The sequence below is a fragment of the Podarcis muralis genome, chromosome 7, assembly GCF_964188315.1.
Source record: "Podarcis muralis chromosome 7, rPodMur119.hap1.1, whole genome shotgun sequence".
Classification (NCBI taxonomy): domain Eukaryota; kingdom Metazoa; phylum Chordata; class Lepidosauria; order Squamata; family Lacertidae; genus Podarcis; species Podarcis muralis.
The window spans coordinates 40,076,158-40,103,723 of record NC_135661.1 but is presented as its reverse complement, the minus strand read 5'-3'; the positions used below and the strand labels follow the sequence as shown (position 1 = coordinate 40,103,723).

The 27,566-nt window shown below is 45.0% G+C and overlaps 1 protein-coding gene across 1 annotated transcript; it reads left to right on the top strand.

Annotated features, from left to right (window-relative positions):
• Window positions 1-258: 258 nt before the first annotated feature.
• ZDHHC7 (zDHHC palmitoyltransferase 7) lies at window positions 259-27,566 on the top strand. The gene is made up of 8 exons (XM_028740079.2): window positions 259-520; window positions 7,900-7,981; window positions 14,015-14,337; window positions 17,329-17,453; window positions 18,846-18,942; window positions 22,445-22,526; window positions 23,875-24,005; window positions 24,187-27,566. Exons 3-8 carry the CDS (start codon window positions 14,032-14,034, stop codon window positions 24,361-24,363), a joined length of 918 nt encoding a protein of 305 aa, XP_028595912.1. The 5' UTR covers window positions 259-520; window positions 7,900-7,981; window positions 14,015-14,031; the 3' UTR covers window positions 24,364-27,566.

Sequence of the window (27,566 nt, the reverse complement as noted above, 5' to 3'; positions counted from 1 at the left end):
GCATTTCCGATTGAGAGCAAAACAAACCAAAACGAGATGCCCTGTATGCTTCGCAGCTCCCGCGCTGTTACTTCTGCTCCCCACCCCACCCCCGGCATTTTCGATTAATGGGAGAACAGGAAAAGAGGCTTGCTTTCATGACTTCCAGAGTCGCTTCAGTGCCCTAATTTTTTCTACTTCTTTCTCTTGTCCCCTTTGGAACCCATCACTCTACGCATGCGCAGAGCCATCTTTCCTCCCCACCCCTCAGGGGCTGGGCCTAAGCCGCGCGACGAGGCGCATGCGCAGTGCGCCGGGCTGGCTTCCCAAGCTCGCGCTCGCCCTGTTCCCCTCACAGCAGCGGCAGCGGCCGTTACACACACGGCCTGCCAACCTCCTTTCGGCGGGCCGCGAGCGGAGGGGCTGCTCTCTCCCCGGGATGGGCCGGGCGTTGGAATGCGAGGCTGCTGCCGCTGCCGCCGCCGCCGCCCTCATCATCCTGGGTTGTCGTCGGCAAAGCCCTGAAGGGACCGAAGCGACGGTGAGTCTGTGAGGGAGGGGCAGGGAGAAAGAGAGATAAGCAAGCCACGCCCTTGTTCTAAGCCACGCCTATTCGGGTGTCCCCACGCCTCGGTTATCCCAAGCCACGCCCTTTTCGACCCCTCCTTCCTCTTTAGACCACGCCTACCAAGCATGTCACCAGTTCTCTCCCCCCCACCCATGTTCCTCTGCCCCACAAACTGTACCTCCCCACAACCGGGCTTCTCTCATGGCTGTGTGAAGTAGATTTGGTTTATTTATTTGGAATATTTATTTATTTGGCCTGTGCTGCCATCTCTAAAGTGTCCCCATGGATGGGAATGCAATCAAAGCTAAAACTATATCGAACAAATAGCAATTTAAACTTGCAGCCAGCATGGGCAGAGGAACACCACAACACCCAGCGTCAGTGCTCATTCCCAACAAAGGCCAGGGCAGACAAGGTAAGGCCTTTGGCTGGTGCCAAAAAAAACCAATCAAGAGTTCACACTACCAGTATTTCAGAAAAGAAGTTTATTAAGGTGGTGCCGCCACTGGAAAGGCCCACACCTGTGCTGCCATATAGCACATTTAAGCTGGAGCAGCCTTCCCCAAGCTGGCATGCTCCAGATGTTGGGCTTTTAGCTCCCATCCCTGACCATTGACCACACTGATTGAAACTGACAGTGTTGGAGTTCAGCAACATCTAGTAGTCACCATCTTGGGGAAAGTGGTGAGAGGTGGTTTGTGCCACCTGATGAGCTCCTTTGAGAAACAGTGGGGTCAGTGTTCTGTAGTGGTCAGTGTTAGACTAGGACCTAGGAAATCAGCCATGAAGCTCATTGGGTGACCTTGGGCCCCCTCACAGAGTTGTGGGGATTAAATGAGGAGGTGGAGAACCATATACACCACCTTGTGATCATTGGAGAAAAGATGTGATAGAAATGCAATAAATATAATAAAATAGATGTTTAAAATATATACTAAAATAAGTACAGTGGTACCTCCGGTTACAAACTTAATTCGTTCCGGTGGTCCGTTCTTAACCCGAAACCGTTCTTAGCCTAAGGCGCGCTTTCACTCACGGGGCCTCCCACTGCCGGTGTGCAACTTCCGCTTGCATCCCAGGGCAAAGTTCAGTACCAGGAGCACCTATTTCCGGGTTAACGAAGCTCGTTACCCGAAGTGTTTGTAAGGAGAACGGTATGTAACCCAAGGTTCCACTGTACTTAATTAGTTTGCTTGACTATTTATGCTTATTTACCTAAATCACACCTTTCTGCCAAGGTATGCTTGGTTCTCTTTACCATTCTTATCCTCACTAACCCTTGAGGTAGGTGAGGATGAGGTCATGACTGGCACTTGTTGAGCTGTATTTCTGAATGGGAAGTTGAACCTGGGTCTCTCCAGTCCTAAACCAACAGCGCTGACACCTTTTTCTCTCTTCCAGCTGGTTAATTGTAAACCCCTCCCAGTCTTATTTGTGCATTTGAAAACGACCTCTACTTGACCACACTTTTCATCGCCATCTGACAACTGATAGCCTGTCTTTTACCCCCACCCCTACAAACTGTCATGGATAAAATCAGCCGTTATTGCCTTCTACTCTTCAATACTTTGTTACTTTGTGTTTCTCCCACTTTTCAACCCTATCCCAGTTAATGTGCACGAGATTGCAGTCCTTGGATAACTGTTCCATCCCACAGCAAAAGCTGTACCATGCTTCATCTAGGGCTCACTGAGCATATGGTTGCCTGAACTGCGTTGCCTCAGGGGGGATGCACTTGATTGAATGTTCCCCCCCCCCCTCTCTCTCTCTCTCTATATATATATATTTAAAAATCCATCCACATAGAAAACCAGGAAATCAGGAACCCTGCTGTCTCCCTGACACAGTTGCTTTTTTTTTTTAAGCTCATGATTTGATGGTTTGCTTTCAAGTCACCACTTACAGGCTGGTGTAGTCTAGACACTGGCTTGCCATCTCTATGAGAAATTGGTCCTGGTTTCCCTGTTGATCAGGATTTTCCCATCATGCTGTTATCTTTGTTCTTGTCTCAGCACAGTTTAATACAGAGGCTTACATTTTTCCTCCTGGCATAAAGGTGAAATCCTCAACCATTAGCATTCATTTTCCAGGACTGCCAGTGACCTAGTCCTGTAAATGAGAATAAGTTTTCTCCTTTTCTTCCAGCCATGGCTTTGTGTTTCTCCATGATTGTAGGACCAAGTTTGAGAGAAAATGTTTTTAATCAACCCAGTGTCTGGGATAATTGGCTTTCTGTTCTGATATGTCTGCTAAAAAAATTTCATTCACCTTGTACAGAAAAACTCACATTGAGAGCCAGATGCTGATGCTTTTGTTGGCTGCTGTCTTTGCAGCAAAGAAATCAAGGAACATTGTCATTGATTTAATTCATTATCCTTGGCTTTAAGAGACACTGCTCATTAGGTTTCTTTATATTGAGTCAGACCGATGGTCCATCTACACCAGCATTCTCTACTGTGGCTTGCATTGGCTTTCAAGAGTCTCTGGTAGAGAGACGATATTTCCAGCTCAGCAGTCTTTGGTTCCCCTCACTCCTTTTTTTCCTTTTCTGTGACAAGGGATTGAACTAGGTAGGACATACTGCCAGGAAACTGCATGTACTCCACCTAACTCCTCAATTGGCTCCCCACCATCATCACTGCTCAGTACAACCTCTCTGTTTAAGGTCCTCGCATTTCAGATGATTTAAGCAAATTGTAAAACAAGTAAGAACCTGAAACTTTGATAATCATTTTGGAGTTAGGCACACAGAACTTGTGTTGTTGTTATTTTGATTTCTTACCTGCCCTTCACCATGCGATCCCAGGGCAAGTTATAGCATTATAAAAATACAGTATTAAAACAGTTTAAAGCCAATCACAGTCACCAAAGTAGAGAGAGGGTCCCTATTGTACTACAAGAATTTGTAGTCCCTGCTGTATCTCTGTGCAGCTTTTAGGATCATAAGAAGCTGCCTTACAGTGTGTCATACCATTGGTCCACCTATCAGGAGGTTCTGTGTCAAAGTGGGTCCACTCCTACCTGCCGAGTTGCTACAAGGAAGTAGTACTAGCAGATTGTCGCTTGGCTCAGTGGTTTTTGGACTACGGGTCCCACAAGGGCCCTTTTCGTCTCGTTGCTATTTTAACATTTGTATAAAACTGTTGGGAGCTGTCATCTGGGGATTTGGAATACTCTTTAAGAGAATTATGGACACGTTTGCCACCCTAGGCTCCTTTGGGAGGACGGGATATAAATTCAATAAGTAAATAATAGCTCAATATTGTATACAGTGACAGGCAGAAACACACCAGGGTTCCAGCCAGGGGTCTCTCCAGTTCTACCTGAAGATGCCAGGAATTGAACCTGGGACCTTCTGCATGCAAAGCAGGTGCTGCACCACTGAGCAGTGGTATTGTGATATTGTTACCTATTATTCAAATATGATTCTAGTCCTTTTGGTTGTTGGGAGTCTGAAAGCACGATGGCAGTGAAACAAAATCATGGTAGTTTCCCCATGCATATTTGTCGTTACCGTGCAGTGCAGTAGGGCACTTTGTTGAAATGTTTTGCCGAAAACCAAATGGTGTAAAGCAGTCGTCCTCTACCTGGTACAATAAGGTTCTTTATATGTATAATTTATTAGAATAGAACAGCCTTTGGCTTCTTATTTTGCTTACCGAAAACTGACTTGGGTGACATAATTTGTTCTTGAATTTTTAACGTGATGAATGTGAGCATGATGAATTTTTGTGGGGAAGGGAACCTTCGTCCGTAAAGTTTGTTAACCAGAAATAGGAGTCAGTAGTTTAGTAAGTAGTTGTGATAAGTGCTGTTTCTTGGACTTTGATGTCAAATACTTTAGCTGTGTACCTGCGTACTTCCAAGCTCTCTAGTGTTTTAATAAAGGCGTCGGTAGCAGTACTCGAGACAAATCATGTGAAGCAGCTCTATGTGGAACTGAGTTAGACTATTGGTCCATCTAGCTGAATTGTTTCTCTTCTGATTGGACTGATCCTTCAGGGTTTCAGGCAGAGGTTATTTCAAGCACTTGGACCTGAAGTCCTTTTAACTGGAGAAGGCAGTGACTGTACCTGCATGCAAAGTGGGCACTTCGTTACTGAAAGCTATGGTCCTTCTCTACTGGATTAAGCAATCCAGTAACTGGCATGCAAAAGAATAGGTAAATTTTTGTATGTACTTGGAAAACTCTTCAAAAGAAAGTGGTTGGATGTGTATACAATTCAATGGAACATACACCACACTGCTTTCTTATTAATGTCATAAGCATTGAGAAAGCTCCAGAAGACTGCCTTTCAAAACCTGGATTGGGTTTTGTGTGTGTGTGTGTGTGTGTGTGTGTGTGTGTGTGTGTGTAACTGTAATGGGGGGGGTAGTGTGTGTGGGCTTGCTTGTGTAATCCTAACCAAAGCCAGGGTTCAGTAAATCTCAACTATGTAGGAAGAAGGACTAGTTTCAGATTTGTGTGTCTGTTCCTATCTTGCCATTTGTAAACTTCAGGCCCTTCTAGGTGTGTCTGTGTCCAACTCTCAAATTGTGACTGCTCTCAACCAGCCTGTTGCTGAATACGTGGGTCTGCCCTCCTCACAAGCAGAGTGGAGATGGCTGGGCTCTGTGACATCACGGTTTCACACAGTATGGCTGAGCCTTGCTGCTGAAGGGGGCTATGGACTTGTGACTGGCCCTCAAGGTTGAACAGGGTCTGCCCGCTTTCCATGATGGGATGACATCATGCAGCACCGTTGTGGGTCGGGCAGCGCCTGCGAGGCCTGCAGAATTCCCAAGCTCCTTCACCCTTTCAGCTAGAACAGTTCACCTTACTTACTTGTAAGTAAGTAAAGTCATCTTAAAGGACTGATTATGGATCACACAGTGGGTGGAAGGAGAGGGTGCAAGACACAAGCATAGACAAACTGTGAAGGTCAGAGACTTGGGAGATACAAAAAGTGAAAGGTAGCCTAGCATAATTGAAAATAATTCCCTGTCTTTCCTAACGTACAGCTGGTCGTGTACAAAGGCAGCTTCCAGGGAAAATATCTTACTTCAAGATCATTTTGCGTATCCAATTGCAGAAAATCTACCATTAGCTGGAGTAGAGCAACTGTGACCTTGAGCATGGAATACTTGGACAAAATAATCAAGAGGGGGTTAATTGGGCACTTATAGGTAGATTGAGTCTCCTGCAGCTGCTGCTTTCCTGCAGAAGGGCTTCCCCTGGGCTACAGACCTGTATAATGAAAGACTGGCTGGCCTTCCTTCTGAGAGAGGAGATGCTGACTCTGTAGTTAGCAGAGCCAGTTTGCTGGGAGATTTTCATTTTTCGTTTTTGAAACCATGCCTTAACTGTGTGTGACAGCTTTGCTTACATTGTCAATGCGGATATTCTCGCTAATATTGTCACTGGTGCCCACGTTTAGGGCCCTGTAGATTTTTCTTTTCTGCCAACAGAAATCTTTTTTGGGGAAGGGGGAGCTAATCTGACTGCAGAGACAGAATTTTTCCCAATTGAATTCATGGTCATGAAACCTCAAGCACTGTGTCTGGGGACGTGTTCATACTTGAAATAATAGGTGAAGGTGCCTCTATATATGATGCTGCAATGTCCATACAGTGGTACCTTGGTTCTCAAACTTTATCCATTCCAGAAGTCCGTTCCAAAACCAAGGTGTGCTTTCCCATAGAAAGTAATGCAAAATTTATTAATCTGTTCCAGACTTTTAGAAACAACCCCTAAAATAGCAATTTAACATGAATTTTACTATTTAACGAGACAGTTGATCCATAAAATGCAAGCAATAAGCAATGTACTACATTCACACAATCAGTAGCTGAACTAGGTTCCACATAGTCACAAAAACAAAACAAAAAAGCCGCAAAAACAGACAGACCTCAGCGTAACACTCAAAATGGAAGTGTGGCACTCAAATCGGAAGCGTAACACTCAAAATGGAAGTGTGGCACTCAAATTGGAAGCGTAACACTCAAAACAGAGCATGTTCAGCTTCCAAAAAAAGTTCGCAAACCAGAACGCTTACTTCCGGGTTTGCAGTGTTTGGGTTCCAAGCTGTTTGATTACCAAGGCGTTTGGTACCACTGTACACTGGTTTACTGTCTCAGGTAGTCTACAATATTCCATTCTATTCCCCACTACCTGCTTTTCTGTTCTCTCCCTCCCCAAATCATTAGTCAGCATTCTGTGACCACTGAGTGTGGCCAGTGCTCAGTGGTTTGTTTTGGGATCCCGCTTTTTTTGTTATTGTTTTTAACTTCAGCAAATTCTGATGGTTCCACAAACTTGCTGTTACCTCTCCTGTGAGTGTGTGCTGTTTTGGCTATGCAAGTTCTGTTACCTACCTCTGAACTTCTTAAAAGGAGGGAATGATATCCCACCTTTCAGTTTGCTAAAATTTCCAAGGCAAGTTCCCAGTTAAGGTTTATGTAAAAATAAACATAATTAAGACCTTCCCCAAAGCATTGCCTGTATAAATAGCAAAGGGGCAGCATAAATAGACAGCAAAATATAGACACACAAAAATCCACTCAGAAGTAGTAAAATTAAATCATAATTCAGTAAAAGAAAAAAAGAAAAACAAATGGCAGAAAACATCATTATTAACTGGCACCTAAAGCTTCATGATGTTGGTGTCAGGTAAGCATCCCTAGGGAGGGAGTTCAGCCATGGAGGAAGAGACAATGCCCAGATATTTGGAGAAGGACTTCTGATGAAGTTTATCATGGCTGGACTGGTTCATGTAAGAGCAGATGGCTTCTTAGGTATCCAGGTTCCAAGTCTTTACTGACCTTAAAAGTCAACACCAGCATTTTAAAATTTTGCCCAGAATGAAACTACAAGATACAATCCAAGTCAGTAATTTAGCAACCATGTTGTGCTCCAGGTAGAAGTTCTTAGATAGATAGTCTTCTACAGCACATATTGGTGTTTCCCAGTTGTGAAATCTCTTGCTGGAAGAACATGGAGGTGAAAGGATCAGACAGCTGGACAGCAACGTGGAGCAGCTGGGCAGGGCAAATGGTTTGAGTCTGAGATTTCCTGAACAGCTGATGGTAGATAATGCCTATCATTAACATTATCCTCTCGTCAGAAAAATGAAAAGCCCCTCCCCCCACTTTTTTCCTAGAGATTCAGTGTTTATCCAAGGGCAGAGGAGAAAAGCGGCCTTTTTAACTTGATAAGTGAATCAGAGGTCAGAATGGAAGTTTTCCTCCACGTTAGTGCAGGTTTTTGGCTTCTACAGATGTGTTGTAATTCCATCACAGAAGACACCTCATGCTTTGTTATAACCTTGCTGCTGTGCTTGTAACTAATGAGTGGCTTTATTATGTCTGTGCAGGTTACATCAACTATGACTACATGCATCTTAGAAGCCCAAAGGAACAGCAAGATGTCAGACTAACACTCACACTCCTTGTCAGGTATGTGTTCATTCTGGATTTATTGCCCAGCCTGTCCCCAGAGGCTCAAGGTGGGTTGCAAATAGAAATACAAATGGTTAGATGCCGTTAAGTCCCTAATGGTGAGCCTGTAGCCCAGAATAAGCTTTCTTCAGATTTGTAAAAATAGAGCAATAGACGTAAGTATGATGACTTGGAACAAGCTACAACAGCTCACCTTAAAATGCCAAAGAAGGGAGGCTCCTCCACTCTTCAAGCAACTTGTGTGTAGCGGCTCAGCAAGCAGAAGTGGCATTTGTCTTTGCTATTTCAAATGCTGTATTTGCCAGACCAAAATAAAATAACATAAAAAAGGCGAGGGGAGGGCAATAGCTGAGTGGTAAATCGCCAGCTTTGCATGCAGAATGTCCCAGGTTCCGTCTCCAGGTGGGGCTGCGAAAAACTCCCTGTCAGCGTAGACAAGACTGAGCAAGGTGGACCAATGTTCTGACTCAGTATAATGTTCCTGTGAACTGGCGGCACCCCTGGATTGGCATAGCAACCTGCCACACATAAATGGCAGATCATTTGTATGTGCTCATTAGGTCTTTGTCTTCAGGGTCTTTGTCTTCAAGATAAACTTTCAGCATGCTTCCATTCAAAGTTCATTCTGTTCCTGGGACGTTACCTTAATAGGCCTTTTTGTACTTGCATCCTGATCGTAGTAAGTTGAGCAATTTATGCAGCTACCCTCCCCCTCCGCAGTTCAACTTGCTTATTTGGTCAACAGGCTTTAGTGACTTAAAGCAGCATGTTGCATAGAGGTGATGTGCTGTAATGCGACTGAGGCTGAAGTCTCTACTTCAAATCTTGCTTCCCCTCCAAGTGTTCCTGGACTACAACTCCCATTGTTTGTGAATACCCTTTGACAAGGGGTGGGGTCTGCCTTATATGGTTCAGAAACACCAAAAGTTCTTACTATGATCAAATTGGATGGTGCAAGTTTAATGTTTGGAAGAGAATCAGTAGTGACACAAATTGATAAGCATGTGCTTTAAACTACATTGAAGCTGGCTTGCTATAGGGAAGGGGACCTAGCATAAGCTGGAAAGCGGTGAGGCATCTGCTCAGATATCACAAATCAATGCAGTGCTTTCAGGTTGCTCTCCAACATGGCCCTTAATAGCAGTGAATCAATAGGGATTTCAGTGATGAAAGTGCTTCTAGGGTTTCATGCTATTTCTGGCACTTTTGGGGTTATGCTGCAATCTGGTCATAATACTTTGATTTTCTATATAGATAGTTGGAGGCTCTCTGGGGCCTCCTTTCTGTTCCTGGTGCGATGAGGCAATGTGCAAATAAATGAAGCTCATTATAGTTCCACTCCAGACACCAAGTGCAGTTCAGTGAACACCTAGTCCCACCAGCAAAACAAAAACCCTCCATCTGCTGGGAGAGAGCATTATTGCAAAATAAAACCAATAGGGTAGCTAAAAAGTCGGAATGTTATTTAGTATTTAAAGATGCTGAGCTGTATCCAAGTAAAGTAGTATTAATGGGTCTAACATTGGATATAACCCTCAATTTTATTTTTTAAGTAAATGATACTGTTTCTCTTTCAAAAATATGCCAAATTTAAAAGGAACAATGTTAATGCATGCACTTGACATTATTGTGAGCATCTATCAAAATTACTCTTATTTACAACATGCCATCCGTCGTCATGGTGCTTTACTAAGTACAAAGACACGGCACTCACTCTCATTTCACTGAAGTCACATAGAAGATAGCAGCACATTTTGCCCCATTTCTTTCTAGAAAGGCTAGAGACTATCTATCTATCTATTTATTTATGACTGCGTTTATATCACACCTTTATATATACAGTGGTACCTCTGGTTACGTACTTAATTCATTCCGGAGGTCTGTTCTTAACCTGAAGCACCACTTTAGCTAATGGGGCCTCCTGCTGCCGCTGCGCCACCGGAGCACGATTTCTGTTCTCATCCTGAAGCAAAGTTCTTAACCCGAGGTACTATTTCTGGGTTAGCGGAGTCTGTAACCTGAAGCGTATGTAACCTGAAGCGTATGTAACCCGAGGTACCACTGTATAGGGGATTTGGTCTCCCAGGTGCTCATTCGACACTGGGGTACCTGCCCAGGGTCACTAATTAAAGCTTTTGTTTGTGCCACGGTACCCACAAGCAGGCGGCTGGCAGTTTCTGACAAGGAAGATAGCTGCAGAAGACGTAGGGAGGAATTGAAAGCATGTGTATACAGTGGAATAATATTTCAGCAGCACAATGTTAGATTTGGTAATGTTATGAGAACTATAGGGATGCACCAAAGAACATGTGGCTTTTCAAGGAAGGATTTGAAGAAAGTAAGACAAATGAGCTCAAAGTTGTGTTCTTGGAGGAAGTTTCAGTCATTAGACTGGGAGCCAGGAGATGGCATCCTTTATCTCACCAGTTCATATGGGTGATTTTATACCTTTTATTTTATGTCCTCCAACAATCTGAACTCTGCAAGGTGTTCTGTTTCCAAATTATGAATAGTTATGATTCCCAATAACCAAACAGCATAGGCATTTTTCATCTCATAGTTTTCCCACTTAAGACCAACCTTTATTTCTGTAATGTTTTGAACATCTGATCATATACAAGTTTATTAATAAGTTCCACTTGGTTCAGTAGGTGTTATTTTCACATAAATGTGCATATTCTACAGGAAGGCAGTCTCACTTAATATCCATGCATATGTGTGCAGACGGCTAAAGATACCATATTTTTCGGCCCATAGGGCGCACCTAGTTTTTTGGGGGGGAAATAAAGGGGGGAAAATTATTTTTTTCCCCCCCCAGGCACGGGGCTGGGGAGGGGGAAGCCCGAGCTTCCCCTCACCCCAGCCCCCAGAAGAGGCAGCTTTCCACAAGCTGTGGGAGAGCTGCGCAAAGCCCGAAGCCTGGGGGGCGCTGAGCTCAGCGCGCCCCGAGGCTTCAGGGTGCAGGCAGCTCTCCAAAAGCGGATAGCTTCCTGAAGCCTGCATTCACCCCATAGGACGCACACACATTTCCCCTTGATTTTTGGAGGGGGGAAAGTGCGTCCTATAGGGCGGAAAATACGGTAAATTTATCTCTTGTCTGTGTTGTGGACTGCAGCTCCCTTCAGCACGAGCCAGGCCTGATGATGTTTTGCTCTATGGAAGTTGGGAGTCCAAAACATCTGGAGGATTCCACCTCAGCTACCTTCGTGTAAACAGTACTTCGCTAAATGGACCACTGGTTTGATTCTGTGTAGGACTGTAGTCTCTATAAGGCAGCTTCCTACATTTGTAGGTTGTAAAACAACTCAGCTTAGTTGCAACCAATTTGCTTCACAACAGGAATCAGTGAACATAACACTTGTTCACAAAATATATCAATTTTAAAATGGGGAAACTTAATTTAAAGACAGTGATTTAAATAACTTTACTATTTTTAACTGATTTTAAATTGACTTGATTTAGATCGTTCTATCCTGGGAATGAGTATAAAAGTCAGTGTGTAAAAATAAGGTGTTCTCGTGGAAAGCAGTTTTATTTCATAAGGCTGGAACCTATTTCACCACTTAACCACTTTTGAATGAACAGAATGTGTGGGCAGCAGAAAGAGCATCTGTTCCCAAGATTAAATTGCTAGCTGAAAGTGCAAAGCACAACCCCATCCAGAGATCTTGCTGCTGCAGTGCATTGAGTAGCCTCTGCCCTGTTTCTTTTCTTTTCTTTTTTCGCTGAGTCATTGTATAAATTGAGACATACATATTTTTTGCTGTGTGTGTGCTTTAGCTGTTGTCTCTGCTTTAGCAATTGCCTCTGCTTGCCAGCACCATATGGGATCAATTGTTTGATCTCCCTGCTATTCCGTCTGCACAGAAGTGTATATTTTTAATTTGTGATGTGAACATAACCATTTACGTGATTTCCAAATGTCCAGAACCCCTGGTCATTAGGCATGCTGGATGAGGCTGATGGGAATTAGTAGTGCAGCAGCATATAGAGAGCTGCAAAGTTTCTATCCCTGCTTCACAACAACCCTGAAAGGTACCCAAGTCTGATAAGCCTCAAATTGCAGAGATTAAGAGCAAGAGTGGCTTGCCTTAGGCCATCTAATCTATGGTGGAATGAAAATCACATCGGGTTTCCTGCCTCATTTAATCTCTTTGCCACCTTGCTGTACCAATTGTAGTGTGCTCTCATCATATGCTAACGGTTCTGCCTAAATTACTTATAACTTGTGGTGGCGGGGAGCAGAATCCTTTTTTTTTTTTTTTTTTTTGGCCCCTGGGATCAAAAAAATGATGCTGGTTCCCAGGGAAATGTTAATATGAGCCTCAGTTGAATTCAGTAGATCCTGCTTCAGAGTAAACCTTAATTAGCTAGAGCAGTTAAGGCCATTTCTTCATACTTTTAAATGAGACTTAGAATTAACTGTTGTAAGTGTGGAATCTGTCCTGGATGTAATATAAACTATTTTTAACTCTGTACAAACGTATAAATGTTTTCCCTCAGTGAATTAAAAACCTATCTTGCATAGGCTTCATTTTCTTGACTTATGTGAATGTTGTAAAGAGCATTCACGTAATGTTAGGCACATGAGCCAGTTGTACTCCTTTCCTGTTTGGGGAATTCCAAATGCCTACAACTTACAGTCATCTCCCACCTCTTTGAAAATGACTAAGCCTGCTTCTCCTTCCTGTTAAAGGCAGAGATGAGGGAGGGAGAATGTCTACAGCACAATATCTTCATTGCTCCTCTCCCTCTATGCTGAGGCAGCCAGTGGAGTTGGCACCAGTATTTTTAGCTAATTTGCTGCATGCTCCATTTGAATGTAGTACCATAATCATAAACATGCTTCCTCTGAAGGAAATCCCATGAGATCCGTTGGGGCTTACTCCCTAGTACGTGAGCTGGTGATTGCAGTTGAAGACTCCTTAGTGGGGTTAATGGTTGGGGTAGCAAACATTTGGTTTGCTGTTGCCACCAATTTCAGACAGTGGTTGTAGAAGTAAAGTGATCGTGGGGAAGGGAGTGCACAACAGCAACAAAATGAGCAAAAATTAGAGCCTGGAAGGGATGAGGATAATAATAAGGGACAAGGATGCACAGAGAAAAAAGGGGTGACATGGAGTACAAAGTGATTTGGGGGGTGAGGAAGAGAAAAAATAAGTACCTATGAAGTGGGGGTGCTGAGAAATCTGCAGATAGAGATGTAAAAAGGCAGCAATTTCCATTCATCACAGTCGGCACTGTTTCCATTCCACTGCAGTTTAGTTTCCACCATATACCGTGTTATTTGTGTTCTGTCTGCTGTTTAACATAAGTTAAATAACTATTTACTTAAGGTATGTAACTTACATTCATTTCAGTCTAAAGCAAATGTCAAAACAATGGTTTAAAAAGTCACTTGCAGACTCAAAGAAAACAACAGTGATGTCTTTGCTTGATTAATTTATGCTCCTGACCACAGATGAACCTTTAACTGCAGCAATCTCTGCTTCCACTTGCTTTTCTGTTTTTGGCTTAATTCCTTCACCCTACTCATGAGTGATGGAAAAGAGGCATAATGGATGGAGTGCAGAAAGAGAAAAAATGGTGTGCTGTGAAATGCAGAAAATACCACAGGTTTGGGATTAGAATAGATGAGAATACATAAAAAGAACTCTGAAGGAGGGACAAAAACAAAAACTTCAGTTAATTTTTTAAACAAAATGCTTTCCTGCAGTTGACATAAGAATTCAGAGTTCGTAAAAATATATAACTGGCCCTTGAAGTGGTGTGAGATGTATCTTACTGGGTTGTGCATGTTCTTACAACCACAACAAATCTGTCTGCTAGAGAGAAGTGGGAGGTGCAAAATATTCAGGTAACTGACAGAAGATTTGCACTTTCTCTTGCTAAAGTACTGTTCCTTGAACAAAATTGTTATGGCGAGGTAACCTCTACCATCAGACCTGCTTCTGTCCCATGGTAATAGAACCTGACATCTGCTGTCAAAACGCCTTGGTTCATGGCTGCCCTCTTATTATTTTTCTGCAGGGCCAGTCCAGAAAATCATGCAGTCATCTGGGCACAGGTTCCGCGACGTCGAGCATCACCCGCTGCTTGCCGAAAATGACAGCTATGATTCATCATCGTCGGAGTCTGACATGGCCGACCGGGTCTGGTTCATCCGTGACGGCTGTGGGATGGTCTGTGCGGTTATGACTTGGCTTCTCGTTATCTATGCGGATTTTGTAGTGACATTTGTCATGCTGCTGCCTTCCAAAGACTTTTGGTACTCCCTCATCAATGGGGTCCTTTTCAACTGCTTGGCGGTGCTCGCCTTGTCCTCGCACCTGAGAACAATGCTGACTGATCCCGTGAGTAGACATGTTCCTCACAGTTGGGTTTAACCATTTTGTGTGCATGGAACAGTGATACACAGGGAATCTTTTCTGGGCAGAACTTTTGGCACTTGCATAGCACCACAAACGTGTTTGGGAAGAAACAGAACCTACAGTCAAATTAAAATGCCCCAAACAGGAAACACAACTAGCATTATATACATCGTGCTTGAACAGTCAACACTTCTTACTGTGTGTGAAGCCTTTCCTAGTAATTTATTGTATTGGCATGCACTTGTGGATTGCCTACCACAGGGTTGGGAACTCTTTCTATGCTAAGGACTGTGCTCCTTTAGGGATAATCTCTCGAGGACCACATACTGCTAAAGCCAAAATCAGGCAGGGCCACACCCATTGTCATACTCAGGTTTAGGAGCAAGTGTATACTTTAATTCAAATCATCAATCCCTTTTGGTGAATGTTCTCTCAACCCCCTGGGCTCTTATTTGCCTTATCAGGTTTCCAGATCTGGAATTCCAATACCTCAAGCAATCTTCTAACCACTGGTATTCTGCTACTGTCATCTAGACAATAATATCTCTGACTGACTTTGTCACAGCCTTGATGGCTTGGCCAAATATGAGGTGTTTGAATGAACAAATATTTATTAAAAGCAGTCATTAATAGGTATGATTTGCTTTCAACATTAGCATTAGAAATTTCATAGCATGTGCTTATAACTCTTTTCCTAATACAAATACAAATCCTAATCCTATCCTGCCCACTCTGCCCCCTGCTCCTCAGCACCCACACCAACCACCCTTCTCGAGACCGCAACTGTATTTTTCTGTATACACACACACACACACTGTCATACTCCACCCTCAGCCAATCGGGACACAACACACCACACCATTCTGTCCCATTCTCACTCGCACCCCCTTGCACTCATCTTACCTTACAACTTACAAATATCTCCCTAAATAACATTTTACTATATATCTCTTTAATATCAAACCTGTACAAGTCAGTTACAGTGACAAATACCACAGCCAACTCATCTTTATGTTACACGATTTCCCCTCTTTTTTCATTTATCTTACACACACACACACACACACACACACACACACTCTTCCTCTTCCTCTTTGCACTTCTTTCCACACTGAAAATCAGCCCTACACAATAACTAGAAAGAAAAGCTTCCATTGACCCCAGTGGAAGCTTTTGGTTCTAAACTCAGTTGCTACACAGGAGGGCTTTTGGGAGAGTGGGGTCATGTCAGGCAGAGTTTAACCTTACTCTTCAGCTGCCACCCCTTTAGAATTTCCAAGCACAGTAATTGGGATTAGAGAAAAAGCTCCCATTAGCACCAATGGAAGCTTTCCCAACTAAATCAAATTTATTTATCAGAGGGTGAGATCTTGGACAGGAGACTATGGGCTGGTTCCAAAGAAACCAGCAGTTCCCCATTCCAGGCTCAGTGTTGAGAATGGTAGGAGTATCCATATAGAAGTTAAAAACACACTGCGCCTGCAGAAGGTCCCAGACTTATTTCCCATACCTCCAGTTAAATGAAACATGGGTAGCAGGACTAGGGAAAACCTTGAAGAGTCACCACCAGTCAGAGTGGCCAGTATAGTATTTTTGTACACCACTTAAGAGATTTCATAGTAAGTCATTTAGAAAGGCTTTTAAATACAGAGCCAGTTACATTGAGTTAAACCACAGTCAGTGAACTGCAGGTTCACTGACCGAAGGGCAGTTAGGAAGCTCACCTTAAATGACATGAGGGGAAATTGAAGGGCAAGAATAGGTCAGCTGCCCCCATTAGCCTCCTCTTTGACACATATCATGCTCAACCTTGCCTCTAGACTGCTGCATCTGCTTTGTTATCATGTAAGAATTCCCCATCCCTATAGCCTCACCCTCTGCAGTTCTCCCTAGCTACCACACTGAAACTTGGGGCAGTACTCCCTCCAGGCCCTAGTGCCTGCTTGTTTCTTTTAATTGTCCAAGACCTTTGCTTCAGTAACTGCTATCAGTTTTGTGTTGCTGCCTCTCTCTCTCTTTCATGCAAAGCGGCCTTTAGAGTTGAGAGAGGTGATTTGCACATGCACGCGCACCCCACAGAACTTTGTGCTGGAAAATAAGAAAACCGTCCAGTTGCGCATAGAACACATATGCACTCCTCTGGCTTGGATCACAGTGAACATTCAGTTGCCAAAGCTTAAACCATCATGAATAGCCAAGTGGGAAATTGTAGCCAGAAATCAAAGAAATTGCTCCAGTGTCTGCCCCATTGTGGTCTTGCTACCAGAAAACCCTTAATACATCTTCCTTCCTACAGACCTTCCTCATGGACATAGTGTGTTTTTCCTTGGGGTATTCCCAAGATTAAATCTTACATGTCTATAATATCACTTGCTAAAGAAATGGAGGAATAGGATCCTTTTTTTTATCTACCTAAACTAGGATTGTAAATCATAATACAAGCACGTTTTTGTCTGAACATGATACTGCTCAGTTTGGTAGCTTATTGAGAAGGCCCAGTGTATGAGGAAATATGGCAGTTTCTCTCTAACTTTCTAAAATGTTATTTCTATGTATATAGGCTCCGTATTGAGGGCAGTTAGTCCTTACCACCAAAGATCTCCCAGATCCTTGTCCCATCTTGTTACTCTGCCCTCCTGTCCTGCTACACGTTTACTTGCAACCACCTTGCTCTGCCACCTCATCTGCCCAAATGTTTCCAGGTCCTCTAAATTACTCTGCCTTTTCTTCCTTTCTGCTGAGAACTCCCTCAAAAACGTGGTGGTGCCCTGTTTCTTTCTATCCAAATCCCTGCTTGGAATATACCTTTTGCATGAAACTTGTGGACCTCAGCCCCTATAGAAGTAACATTAAAGTTGTTCTCAGCTGTGCCTTCAGGTTGCCTTTTAGATCACTCTCGAAAACTCCACTGGGACTCTTCAGATATATACCAGTAACTGGGCCTTGTCTTCCTTTCCATCTGTAATGCCTTAGGGGGCTGTTCCAAAAGGAAATGCCACAAAAGAGTACATGGAGAGTTTGCAGTTGAAACCAGGCGAAGTAATCTACAAGTGTCCAAAGTGCTGCAGCATTAAACCGGAACGTGCCCACCATTGCAGGTATGTCCCATTGCTGCTTCTGTACTGTTCTCAGCCTGGAATCCAAGGCCCAAACTATAAGTGATGTTAAAAACGTCTTTGCATATTGCAATTATGCAGGTGGAAGGAAGTTGACCCCTTTCCTCCTTTCCACAGCCCCAATGAAAATCATCCTCCTCCACCACTTTCCCTCCTGGGGAAAATAGTAAGGCAATTTTCCCTGTGACTTCAGCACTTGGGGAAATGAGTTAGACTCACGGTCTCTGCAGAATACTTCCAATAAGGATTGAAGCTGTGGTTTGTTTTTGTTTTTTTAAAAAATCACATAAACAATGGCAGTCTCAGTGTAATATATAGTTTGACTCTTGCGTGGCTTCTCAGACCTCAGAGATGCCTCTTTCAGCACATTTCCCTAAAAGTATTCTTTGCTTTCATGTGTGTTCTATTTGCAGCTTTCTCGGAACAGAGCATTGCTGTGTGACTTTTAAGTTGCCTGCAATTCACTATAGCTTGTGCAAAAGTGACAGATAAGGTCAATTCTTTCAAGATTCCTTTCAGATTCCCTTTTGTCTGAACAAGCTAAGCAGGAGCATGGAAGGTTGTTGTTCTCCACAAGTTGCCTGCAGCTGCTTCCCCACTTTGTCCCACCATCTCTTTGTGCCTCGCTCTTCTAAGCATTAAGTTGAATGCTTAAAAGCTCGCTGTGGCTTTGTGATAGCAAAGCACTTGAATCTGGCCATTCCTGGAAGATCTGGCAGAGCTCATCTGCACTAAAAATTGCTAGCTTTAGAAAATGTAGTGCTTGAGAGCCTTCATTTCAAGGTAAGGGACGGTGCCAGCACTCCATGTAGAATGAAATGTGGAACTGTGCAATGTTGTTATGTATTGAAAATTATTATAATTAGTAGCATTAGTATTGTTGGTGGGGCAAGGAACAAAATGTATATACTCACCTTCAAACCTGAGTGCTGCTCAGAGAGCCACCCATCCAGTCGTATCCTCCTCCATTATCCCACCCCAATTTTCCTTTTTTCTTTTCCAGCTAATACTCAATATTCCAAGACTTCTAAGTATATTTAGTTTTCATTGAACTGTTTTTATTGGGGAGGGAGCAAGGTGTGCCCCCTGAGGTGTGTTTGTGTGTATTTTAATCACGTTTATTCACCTTGACATGCAGAAAACAAACAATATTAAGTCGCACAATGTTTGAATGTCCTACGGCATCTGTTAATGTAGAGCGGCTGCATTGAACGAGCTGCAGTTTGAAATCATCCTCCATTTGGCCTCCTGTACCACGCATGCCAGCGTCTTAGATTTCCAGAGAGATGGCCTCTTTGCAGTCACCAAGGGCAAAATATCCGTAACACATACCACAGCATAACTTCCAGTGTTTTTTCCCCCTCCTTCAACTAGCATTTGCAAGCGATGCATTCGGAAGATGGATCATCACTGCCCCTGGGTCAATAACTGTGTGGGGGAAAGAAACCAGAGGTTTTTTGTGCTGTTTACTGTGAGTAGGGTTATTTATTTATTTAGTTGTTTAGCGTTTGTTTGTTTGTTTGTTTGTTTGTTTGTTTGTTGCCAATGTAAAACTGTCCCTGGCTATCCTAATTTGGGGGTTGAATCTTCAAGTTGGAACCTCTACACTCAGAGGCACAGCGTGCTTCTGAATATCAGTTGATGGCGCAGATGCCAAAACTGCAGGAGAGAGCTGTTGACTTCATGGCTTTCTGAATCCGTCTGACTAGTTGTTGTTGGAAAACATTGATGGGCTAGATCACAGATAGTCAGCGTGTAGATCCCCAGCCTTCAGTGCCCAGCCTTCATGGCCGTTGGTTTGAGATGGGGGGGGGGCAACTCCCATCTCTTGCGGGGGTGCAATTAGTGCTAGCACCGTCCGTTAAGAGTTTGGGTGTAATCTTCGACACCTCCCTTTCCATGGAGGCACAGATTGCAGTTATAACAAAGGCTGCATTTTTTCATCTCTGCCAAGCTAAGCAGTTGGCTCCTTACCTCTCGCTCTGACCCAGCCACTGTGATCCAAGTGACGGTCACCTCCAGACTTGATTACAGTGGTGCCTCGCAAGACGAAATTAATTCGTTCCGCAAGTTTTTTCTTCTTGCGAGTTTTTCGTCTTGCGAAGCACGGTTTCCCATAGGAATGCATTGAAAATCAATTAATGCGTTCGTATGGAGGCCGCCTTCAGACCAGGTCCAGGGACAGTCTGTCCCCAGACCTCTTCTGAAGGCTGGTGGGGGGAGAAGGACTTTTCTCCCCACCCCCAGCCTTCAGAACAGCCTTCTGAAGGCTGGCGGTGGGAAGAAAAGCCCTTCTCCCGCCGCCAGCCTTCAGAAGAGTTCCCGCAGGGCTGCCTAGGCTGCGGATAGCAGCCTGCTGCCCGGTGCGAGGCAGACATCTGCAGCTTGGGGAGCCCTGCAGGAGTTCCCCGCAGGGCTCTCCAAACTGTGGATAGCAGCCTGCTGCCCCGGCGAGGGGCGCTCTGCTTCAGAGCGCCCCTCGTGCGGGGCAGACATTCACAGCTTGGGGAGCCCTGCAGGACTTCCCCGCAGGGCTCTCCAAGCTGCGGATAGCAGCCTGCTGCCCCGCACGAGGGGCGCTCTTAAGCAGAGCGCCCCTCGCGCGGGGCAGACATTCACAGCTTGGGGAGCCCTGCAGGACTTCCCCGCAGGGCTCTCCAAGCTGCGGATAGCAGCCTGCTGCCCCGCACGAGGGGCGCCCTTTAGCAGAGCGCCCCTCGCGCGGGGCAGACATTCACAGCTTGGGGAGCCCTGCAGGACTTCCCCGCAGGGCTCTCCAAGCTGCGGATAGCAGCCTGCTGCCCCGCACGAGGGGCGCTCTTTAGCAGAGCGCCCCTCGCGCGGGGCAGACATTCACAGCTTGGGGAGCCCTGCAGGAATTCCCCGCAGGGCTCTCCAAGCTGCGGATAGCAGCCTGCTGCCCCGCACGAGGGGCGCTCTTAAGCAGAGCGCCCCTCGCGCGGGGCAGACATTCACAGCTTGGGGAGCCCTGCAGGACTTCCCTGCAGGGCTCTCCAAGCTGCGGATAGCAGCCTGCTGCCCCTCGCGCGGGGCAGACATTCGCAGCTTGGGGAGCCCTACAGGACTTCCCCGCAGGGCTCTCCAAGCTGCGGATAGCAGCCTGCTGCCCCGCACGAGGGGCGCTCTTAAGCAGAGCGCCCCTCGCGCGGGGCAGACATTCACAGCTTGGGGAGCCCTGCAGGACTTCCCCGCAGGGCTCTGCAAGCTGCGGATAGGGGTAGCAGGCTGCTATCCACAAGCTGCGGATAGGGGCAGCAGGCTGCTATCTGCAGCTTGGAGAGCCCTGCGGGGAAGTCCTGCAGGGCTCCCCAAGCTGCGAATGTCTGCCCCGCGCGAAGGGCGCTCTGCTTAAGAGCGCCCCTTGTGCGGGGCAGCAGGCTGCTATCCGCAGCTTGGAGAGCCCTGCGGGGAAGTCCTGCAGGGCTCCCCAAGCTGCGAATGTCTGCCCCGCACGAGGGGCGCTCTGCTTAAGAGCGCCCCTTGCGCGGGGCAGCATGCTGCTATCCGCAGCCTAGGCAGCCCTCCGGGAACTCTTCTGAAGGCTGGCGGGGGAGAAGGGCTTTTCTTCCCACCGCCAGCCTTCACAACAGCCTTCTGAATGTTGGCGGTGGGGAGGAAAACCTTCCTCCCACCGCAAGTCTTCAAAACAGGTCCGGGAACAGAGGAGAAGCGCTGCGCGCCTTCCCCTCTGTTCCCGGACCTGTCTTGAAGGCTTGCGGTGGGAGGAGGGCTTTCCTCCCCACCGCCAACATTCAGAAGGCTGTTCTGAATGTTGGCGGTGGGGAGGAAAAACCCTCCTCCCACCGCAAGCCCCAGGAACAGAGGAGAAGCGCTGCGCGCCTTCTCCTCTGTTCCCGGACCTCCCACCACAAGCCTTCAGGACAGGTCTGGGAACAGAGGAGAAGGTGCGCTGCGCTTCCCCGCTGTCCCAGGAGATTTCCCTATGGGCTTTCGTCTTGCGAAGCAAGCCCATAGGGAAATTCGTCTTGCGAAGCCTCTAAAAATCGGAAAACCCTTTCGCCTTGCGGGTTTTTCGTTTAGCGAGGCATTCGTCTTGCGGGGTACCACTGTATTGTAACTCACTCTACGTAGGGCTGCCGTTGAGACTGACCCAGAAACTCCAGTGGGTGCAGAATGCCGCGGCGAGACTCCTTGCGGTGTCCTCGCCACGGGATCACATTCACCCGGTGCTATACCAGCTGCACTGGCTTCCGGTGGAGTACAGGATCAGGTTTAAGGTGCTGGTTTTAACCTTTAAAGCCCTATACGGCCTAGGACCCTTGTACCTATGGGACTGCCTCTCCTGGTATGTCCCATGGAGGACCTTACGGTCTTCAAACAAAAACATCAGGTCCTGGGCTACAGGGAGGTTAGGCTGGCCTCAACCAGAGCCAGGGCTTTTTCGGCTGTGGCCCCGATCTGGTGGAATGCTCTGTCACAAGTGAGTAGGGCCCTGCAGGACTTGACATATTTCTGCAGGGCCTGCAAGACAAACCTGTTCCACCAGGCCAAGGCACAGTCTGACCCCCCTCCATTGGTAATCCTCACAGAACTCCAGCCCAATGGTTGCCATTAATTTGATTTTGAATTGATTTTAAGATGAATTGATTTTAGAATGCTGTGTTACTTTTATTGTTGTTAGCCACTCTGAGCCCGGCTTCAGCTGGGGAGGGCGGGATATAAATCATCATCATGATGGGGGTTGCAGTCCAACAACATCTGGGTAGAGGCATGGTGGGAAAGGTTTGCTATCCCTGTGCTAGATGAAACCTTGAGCTAATGCAGCAAATTCCCTGCCCACCTGCCCCGCCTCAAAAAAAGAGAATTTTGAAAGCACTGCACAGTGTAGCATGGTCCTCTTACAAGTTGTAAAAGAATTTAAATATTGACTGCCTGCCTAATGGTTGCATGGTTTTCAGAGCTGATTTCCAAATCTTTTTTCTCATTTCCAGATGTACATAGCTCTAATTTCAGCTCATGCTCTCATCCTGTGTGGGTTTCAGTTCTTCTCCTGCGTCAGAGGACAGTGGATTGGTAAGCACACACTTCAGTTGCTTTTGTAATATGGCGTTTTACTTATTTATTTTTGGTATATCTAATTCACTTTTCTACCAGAGTATCCAAGTGCCATAAAAGAAACTACCATGTAAAAATCAAACAATTGAAAAGTTAACAGCATTATCTAAAGAATAATAATCAACAGTTGTTGTTTTTTAAAGCAGATAAACCTCAAGAACCACTAAAACAGTAAAAACAGCAGAACAGTCATTCAAACACCTTGGTTAATAAAGAAAAGCTTTCACTCACCGCATAAGTATTATTTTAAAAAATGCCTCCCAGATTTGTTTGGGGATTGTACAGTGGTACCTCGGAAGTCAAATGGAATCCGTTCCGGAAGTCTATTCGACTTCCAAAACATTTGGAAACCAAGGCACGGCTTCCAATTGGATGCAGCTCCTGCAGCCAATCAGAAACCACGTCGGACAGTCGGGTTCTAAAGAATGTTCGCAAACCGGAACATTCATTTCCGGGTATGCGGCGTTCGGGAGCCAGAACGTTCAAGTCGCAAGGCATTTGTCAACCAAGACTGTATAGAAGCCACCACTGAAAAGTTCTTCCCTGGCAACCATCCTCCTTACCTCTGAAGATGGGGGTACCTTGAGAAGGACCTCTGAAGGGGTCAGACAGAACCATAGGGGAGAAGGCGGTCCTCTGGCAGCTCGGGGTGTATAGGGCTTTCAAGATTAAAAACAGCCCTTTGAAATTTTGGCCTAAAAAACTGGTGACCCATGTAAATCTATGATTGAGAAGCCCTGCAGTATTTGCTAAGGTGGTTTTTGCCATTTCCATCACAAAGATGAACAGGCATCATCCTTCCTTATTAAGGAAGTCCTTGGAGCTTGACAATGGTGGGACACATTCCAATAGACAGTGCCTTTTAACTTTGCTTTTAAAATAATTGCCTTTTAAAATTGTGCATGTGGGCGCAGGTCATGCACACCTAGCTAGCATGGTGAATCAGTGATGAGGGAGGCCTGCGTATATTGTGTTTTATACTTTGCCATATAAATACAGCTGGGTATTTTGATCTATAAAAATTCTGGTGGCACCTGAGCCTGAAGCACCTGGAAGGCGCTTTCCATTTGAGCACATGGTGTCCCACTACCATTTGTGTACAGTGGCAGCTCCATACAGGAACAAACTCCCATTCTACATGTCACTGGCCCCTTGCAGGCCAACAGTCTGGCTACTGATGTGTATGCATGTGATCCTCCTAACTTCCTGTTACATTCTCAGATTTGCTAATCGTTTTGAAGTTAACTCTTGTTGGCGTGCTTGTTGCAGTTTGTTTTTTCATTGAAGTTCATCCGCTCTCTTTCAGAATGCAGTGACTTTTCACCACCTGTGACTGTGATCCTGTTGATCTTCTTGTGCCTTGAGGGTTTTCTGTTTCTGACGTTTACCGCAGTAATGTTCGGCACCCAGATCCACTCGATATGCAACGATGAAACGGTCAGAATTGAGGGTTTTTCTTGGGGTCTGGTTTCAGGACTGGATAGGGATTTGAACCTGCTTCTCCTATGCTCCTATGCCCCTTTCCATATCCTCTGTTGAGACAGGTGTTCAGTCTTGGCTAGAGTTTGGCGTGCTTTCCAAATTTCTTAACATCAGTTTTTATCATATTTACTTGCAGGAGATTGAAAGACTGAAGAGTGAGAAGCCTACATGGGAACGGAGGTTGCGCTGGGAAGGAATGAAATCTGTCTTTGGGGGCCAGCCTTCTCTGCTATGGATAAATCCGTTTGCTGGATTTCGAATCAGACGGCTTATGCTAAGAGCCAAGAAAGGAGGTCCTGAGTTTTCTGTTTGAGTCTGTCTAATCATGCTGGAACTCACAAAAAGTAGTATATTGTATTTATTGGGCACCAGGAAAAAAGAAAAAAGCTGCCCACAAGTAACCTGTGACCAATGAAGATTTGACACACATGAAACATTTTGCTTGTAGCAAGCAGAATTTTATACATTTATAGTCACAGACATCTCATTAACTCTCAGAAAACTGGATACTACCACACATGGCTTTCAAGCAAGATGACAAAACAATCAGAAACAACCAAGAAAGGTGGACAGTCACACTATGAAGCCAAAATATTGTCTTTACTACTGTAACTTATTATTTTAGAGGACTAATTATGCATTTATTTTTGTCAAACCCCTTTTATTTGATATGTGTCTTTTTTTTTTTTTAAGGAGTTGACCTCTGCTGTTTTTATATGACTTTGTGGCAAGGCACAGTTGTCAATCATGTTATTATACAAGTACAAATGCTGGAAATCACGAGCCAAAAGAAACCATTTTTGACCTGATAGTTTTTAGGCAATGCTCAGCTCCATTATGTAACTTTTCTGTTTGTCCCCAAAGACCCCCTCAGCTGTACTTCTGCATGTGGGTATCTGAACAGGTCTGTAATCCATTACCTTGTAGCCAAAACATACAAGGCCGGTCAGTGTCCAAAATTTCCATAGGCTCAGAAAAGTACTCCTTTTTTGGGATTCAGTTTTAAGTGGTAAGTGTGCAGAAATCATATTGCAGGGTTTTGTTCTACCCTGAGGTATTTACACCAATTTCCTGTTCATTATAATTTCTAAGGGAACTCATCATTAGGTGTATTGAAGGATTACCTTTTGTCCTTCCAAAAGGGGGGCGGGAGTGGAACCATGGATATAAACTTCTGGTGGCATGAAAAAATGCATATTGGAAGTCTCTTAATTGAACCAACGGCTTCAATTGCTTCTTGCATTTCATTATATAAATTTGTCAGAATGCAAGCCAGGCCTCTCAAAAGCTATGGGTAAGACCTAGTGAACTTGCACATAGGGAAGATGTAAGCTGCAATAGATCTGAAGAACAGGCATATCTTTAAACATGCTGGCCTGCAGCCAGATTCTAAACATGCTCTGTGGAAGTCAGACTTGCTGGTTCCAGATGGCCTTAATTGCCGAGTTCACTAATGCACCATTGTGCATGCACTGCTGCCACATAACACCAGTTTTCATGTTCACTGCAGTGGGAGAGGCGCCTCCTGATTCCGCAAAGGGATTCTTGTAGTGGCATTGTCCTGTTAAAGCTATTGGCACTACTCTTGTGAGAGCGCTGAGTACTCGTCAGCACTCCTACACAAATATGGGCCTCTCATGATGAATCTTGTATGCGTTTGGGAATGTTGCCAATTGTTCAGATAGTCTCCTTGCAGCCATGCCAACCGTGTGACTCATAGCTACACTTGCTTACCATTGTCGGCAAAGGAGATGGGCAGATTTCTTCAGAAACAAGTGCAGTACTTGACTGTCACAATTCCATGTAATTTTTTTTTTTTTAATCCTTGGCAGCAAAAGGAAATACAGCATGCTACCATATTCCAAACAAAACCACTTCTGAACTGGAGAAATCAGTGGTATCAAACCAGCTTTTACCATCCCTTGTAGAGTGAAACCACTACATGGTCTGAATGTGCTGTTACATCTGCAAGTAATGAAACATTGTCTGAAGGGAATGATATGTGTGCTCAGTAACAGAAGCTAATCCTCCCCCCCCCCCCAATTTCTTTTAATGCCATTTAAACAGGAGACTTCACATCTTGAGCATGCATATATAGAAAGGAGAAATGTTTTTTGAGGGGGCGGGGGAAGCCTTTCTAAATTGAAACCTGCCTTTAAACATATCGAGGCTGAGCTTTTGCTTAGCCGTTGGTATCACAGTACCAGCATGCTCAAGAATCTGGAGGCTGGCACACCCCACAGATGACAGAGTATGCATGTGCCTGGGAAGCTGGGACTTTGCTGATATTACCCCAGCACTTCCCACTGCTGAAAAGAAGTGGCTTAGAGAGTGGATTGCGACTTCTCTTATTACAAAAGCAAGCAAACAGCAAGCAAACTTCTGTCTCATGCAGAATTCCCTCTTCTGAATGACTTGTAGGCTATAAGTTTAGTGTGAGTTTTCCAGTAGGATCTTTAATTCCTGGAGGTTCACTCGCCTATTTCTCTATGTTTCTGTGCAGCGTCTTAACTATACTGACCTGAATTGTGTTTTATAGCAGGATGGCAATGATGCCCAAGCGTGTGTTCCCATGAAGGGGGCTTCCTGCATGACCATTTTGGTCTTTGGCATTAAATGAAAACTGTGTGATCTGGAGGAATAGAAGTACGGGAGGAGAAACAAGAGATACAACGGAAGGGTCTGTTTCATGCTGCATACCAGTTCACTGACCCTCCTAATGTAGGTGATGAATTTGTTACAGGCTCCCCCTCTTCACACACACATAGTGTAAGCTGTGGGGCAAGCACACTGTACATACATCCATGTAAACAATTCTCCCTTGGAGGAGGGGAATTGGGCCTCCATCAGGAGAGGCTTCTTACAAAATCACAGTATTTATATGGTGATGAAGGGGTCCTATTTGCTCTCCCACCATGCAGGGCATAAACTGGAACCATGGTGATGTGTGCACTACCTGCCATACAGAAAAATGGGCTCACAGCAAGCAGGTGGTGACTTGTAGCGAAGCCAGGCTACAAGGCCACACAGCTGGTGAACTAAGCAACCTGTAAGAATCAAAAAATGCTCAGACAATGCCTCAAGGGATCTTTGCAGTCCATTCTCGGCCCATGAACAAAAGCCTGCAGTTTGTTCTTATGTACATATTCACAGTTCCGTCAAGTCTGTGCACGTATTACTAGGGAAGCAGAACTTGCAAGCAGATAAATAACATTAGATTCGGATCACCAAAGCAAGGGGTAAAAATGCAGCAAGCCCAGGAAGATCTTGCCCATTTCCATTTTGTACCTTCACCTAGTTTGGGAATTGGTTATATCTGCTTTAACACAAGACTTCATACATACACTTTGATGGACTGTATACTGCTGGAACTCAGCAAATCCCTTTTAAAGCAGCTGAACCTGTGTGTGACTTAGCAAGTGTGTGTGCGTGTGTGTATGAAAATGGAGTTTCTTGGCTTTTCGAATCCTTGTTCTGTTGTAATTTTTTTAATGTAAAATAAAGTAACTAATTGAG

Bases quoted from the DNA above. Each gene is read 5' to 3' on its own strand.
- ZDHHC7 (XM_028740079.2), top strand. From the start codon at position 14,032: ATGCAGTCATCTGGGCACAGGTTCCGCGACGTCGAGCATCACCCGCTG. The intron at 17,454-18,845 runs GTATGTCCCATT...TCCTTCAACTAG, and splicing joins GAACGTGCCCACCATTGCAG to CATTTGCAAGCGATGCATTC. The intron at 24,006-24,186 runs GTCAGAATTGAG...ATTTACTTGCAG, and splicing joins CGATATGCAACGATGAAACG to GAGATTGAAAGACTGAAGAG.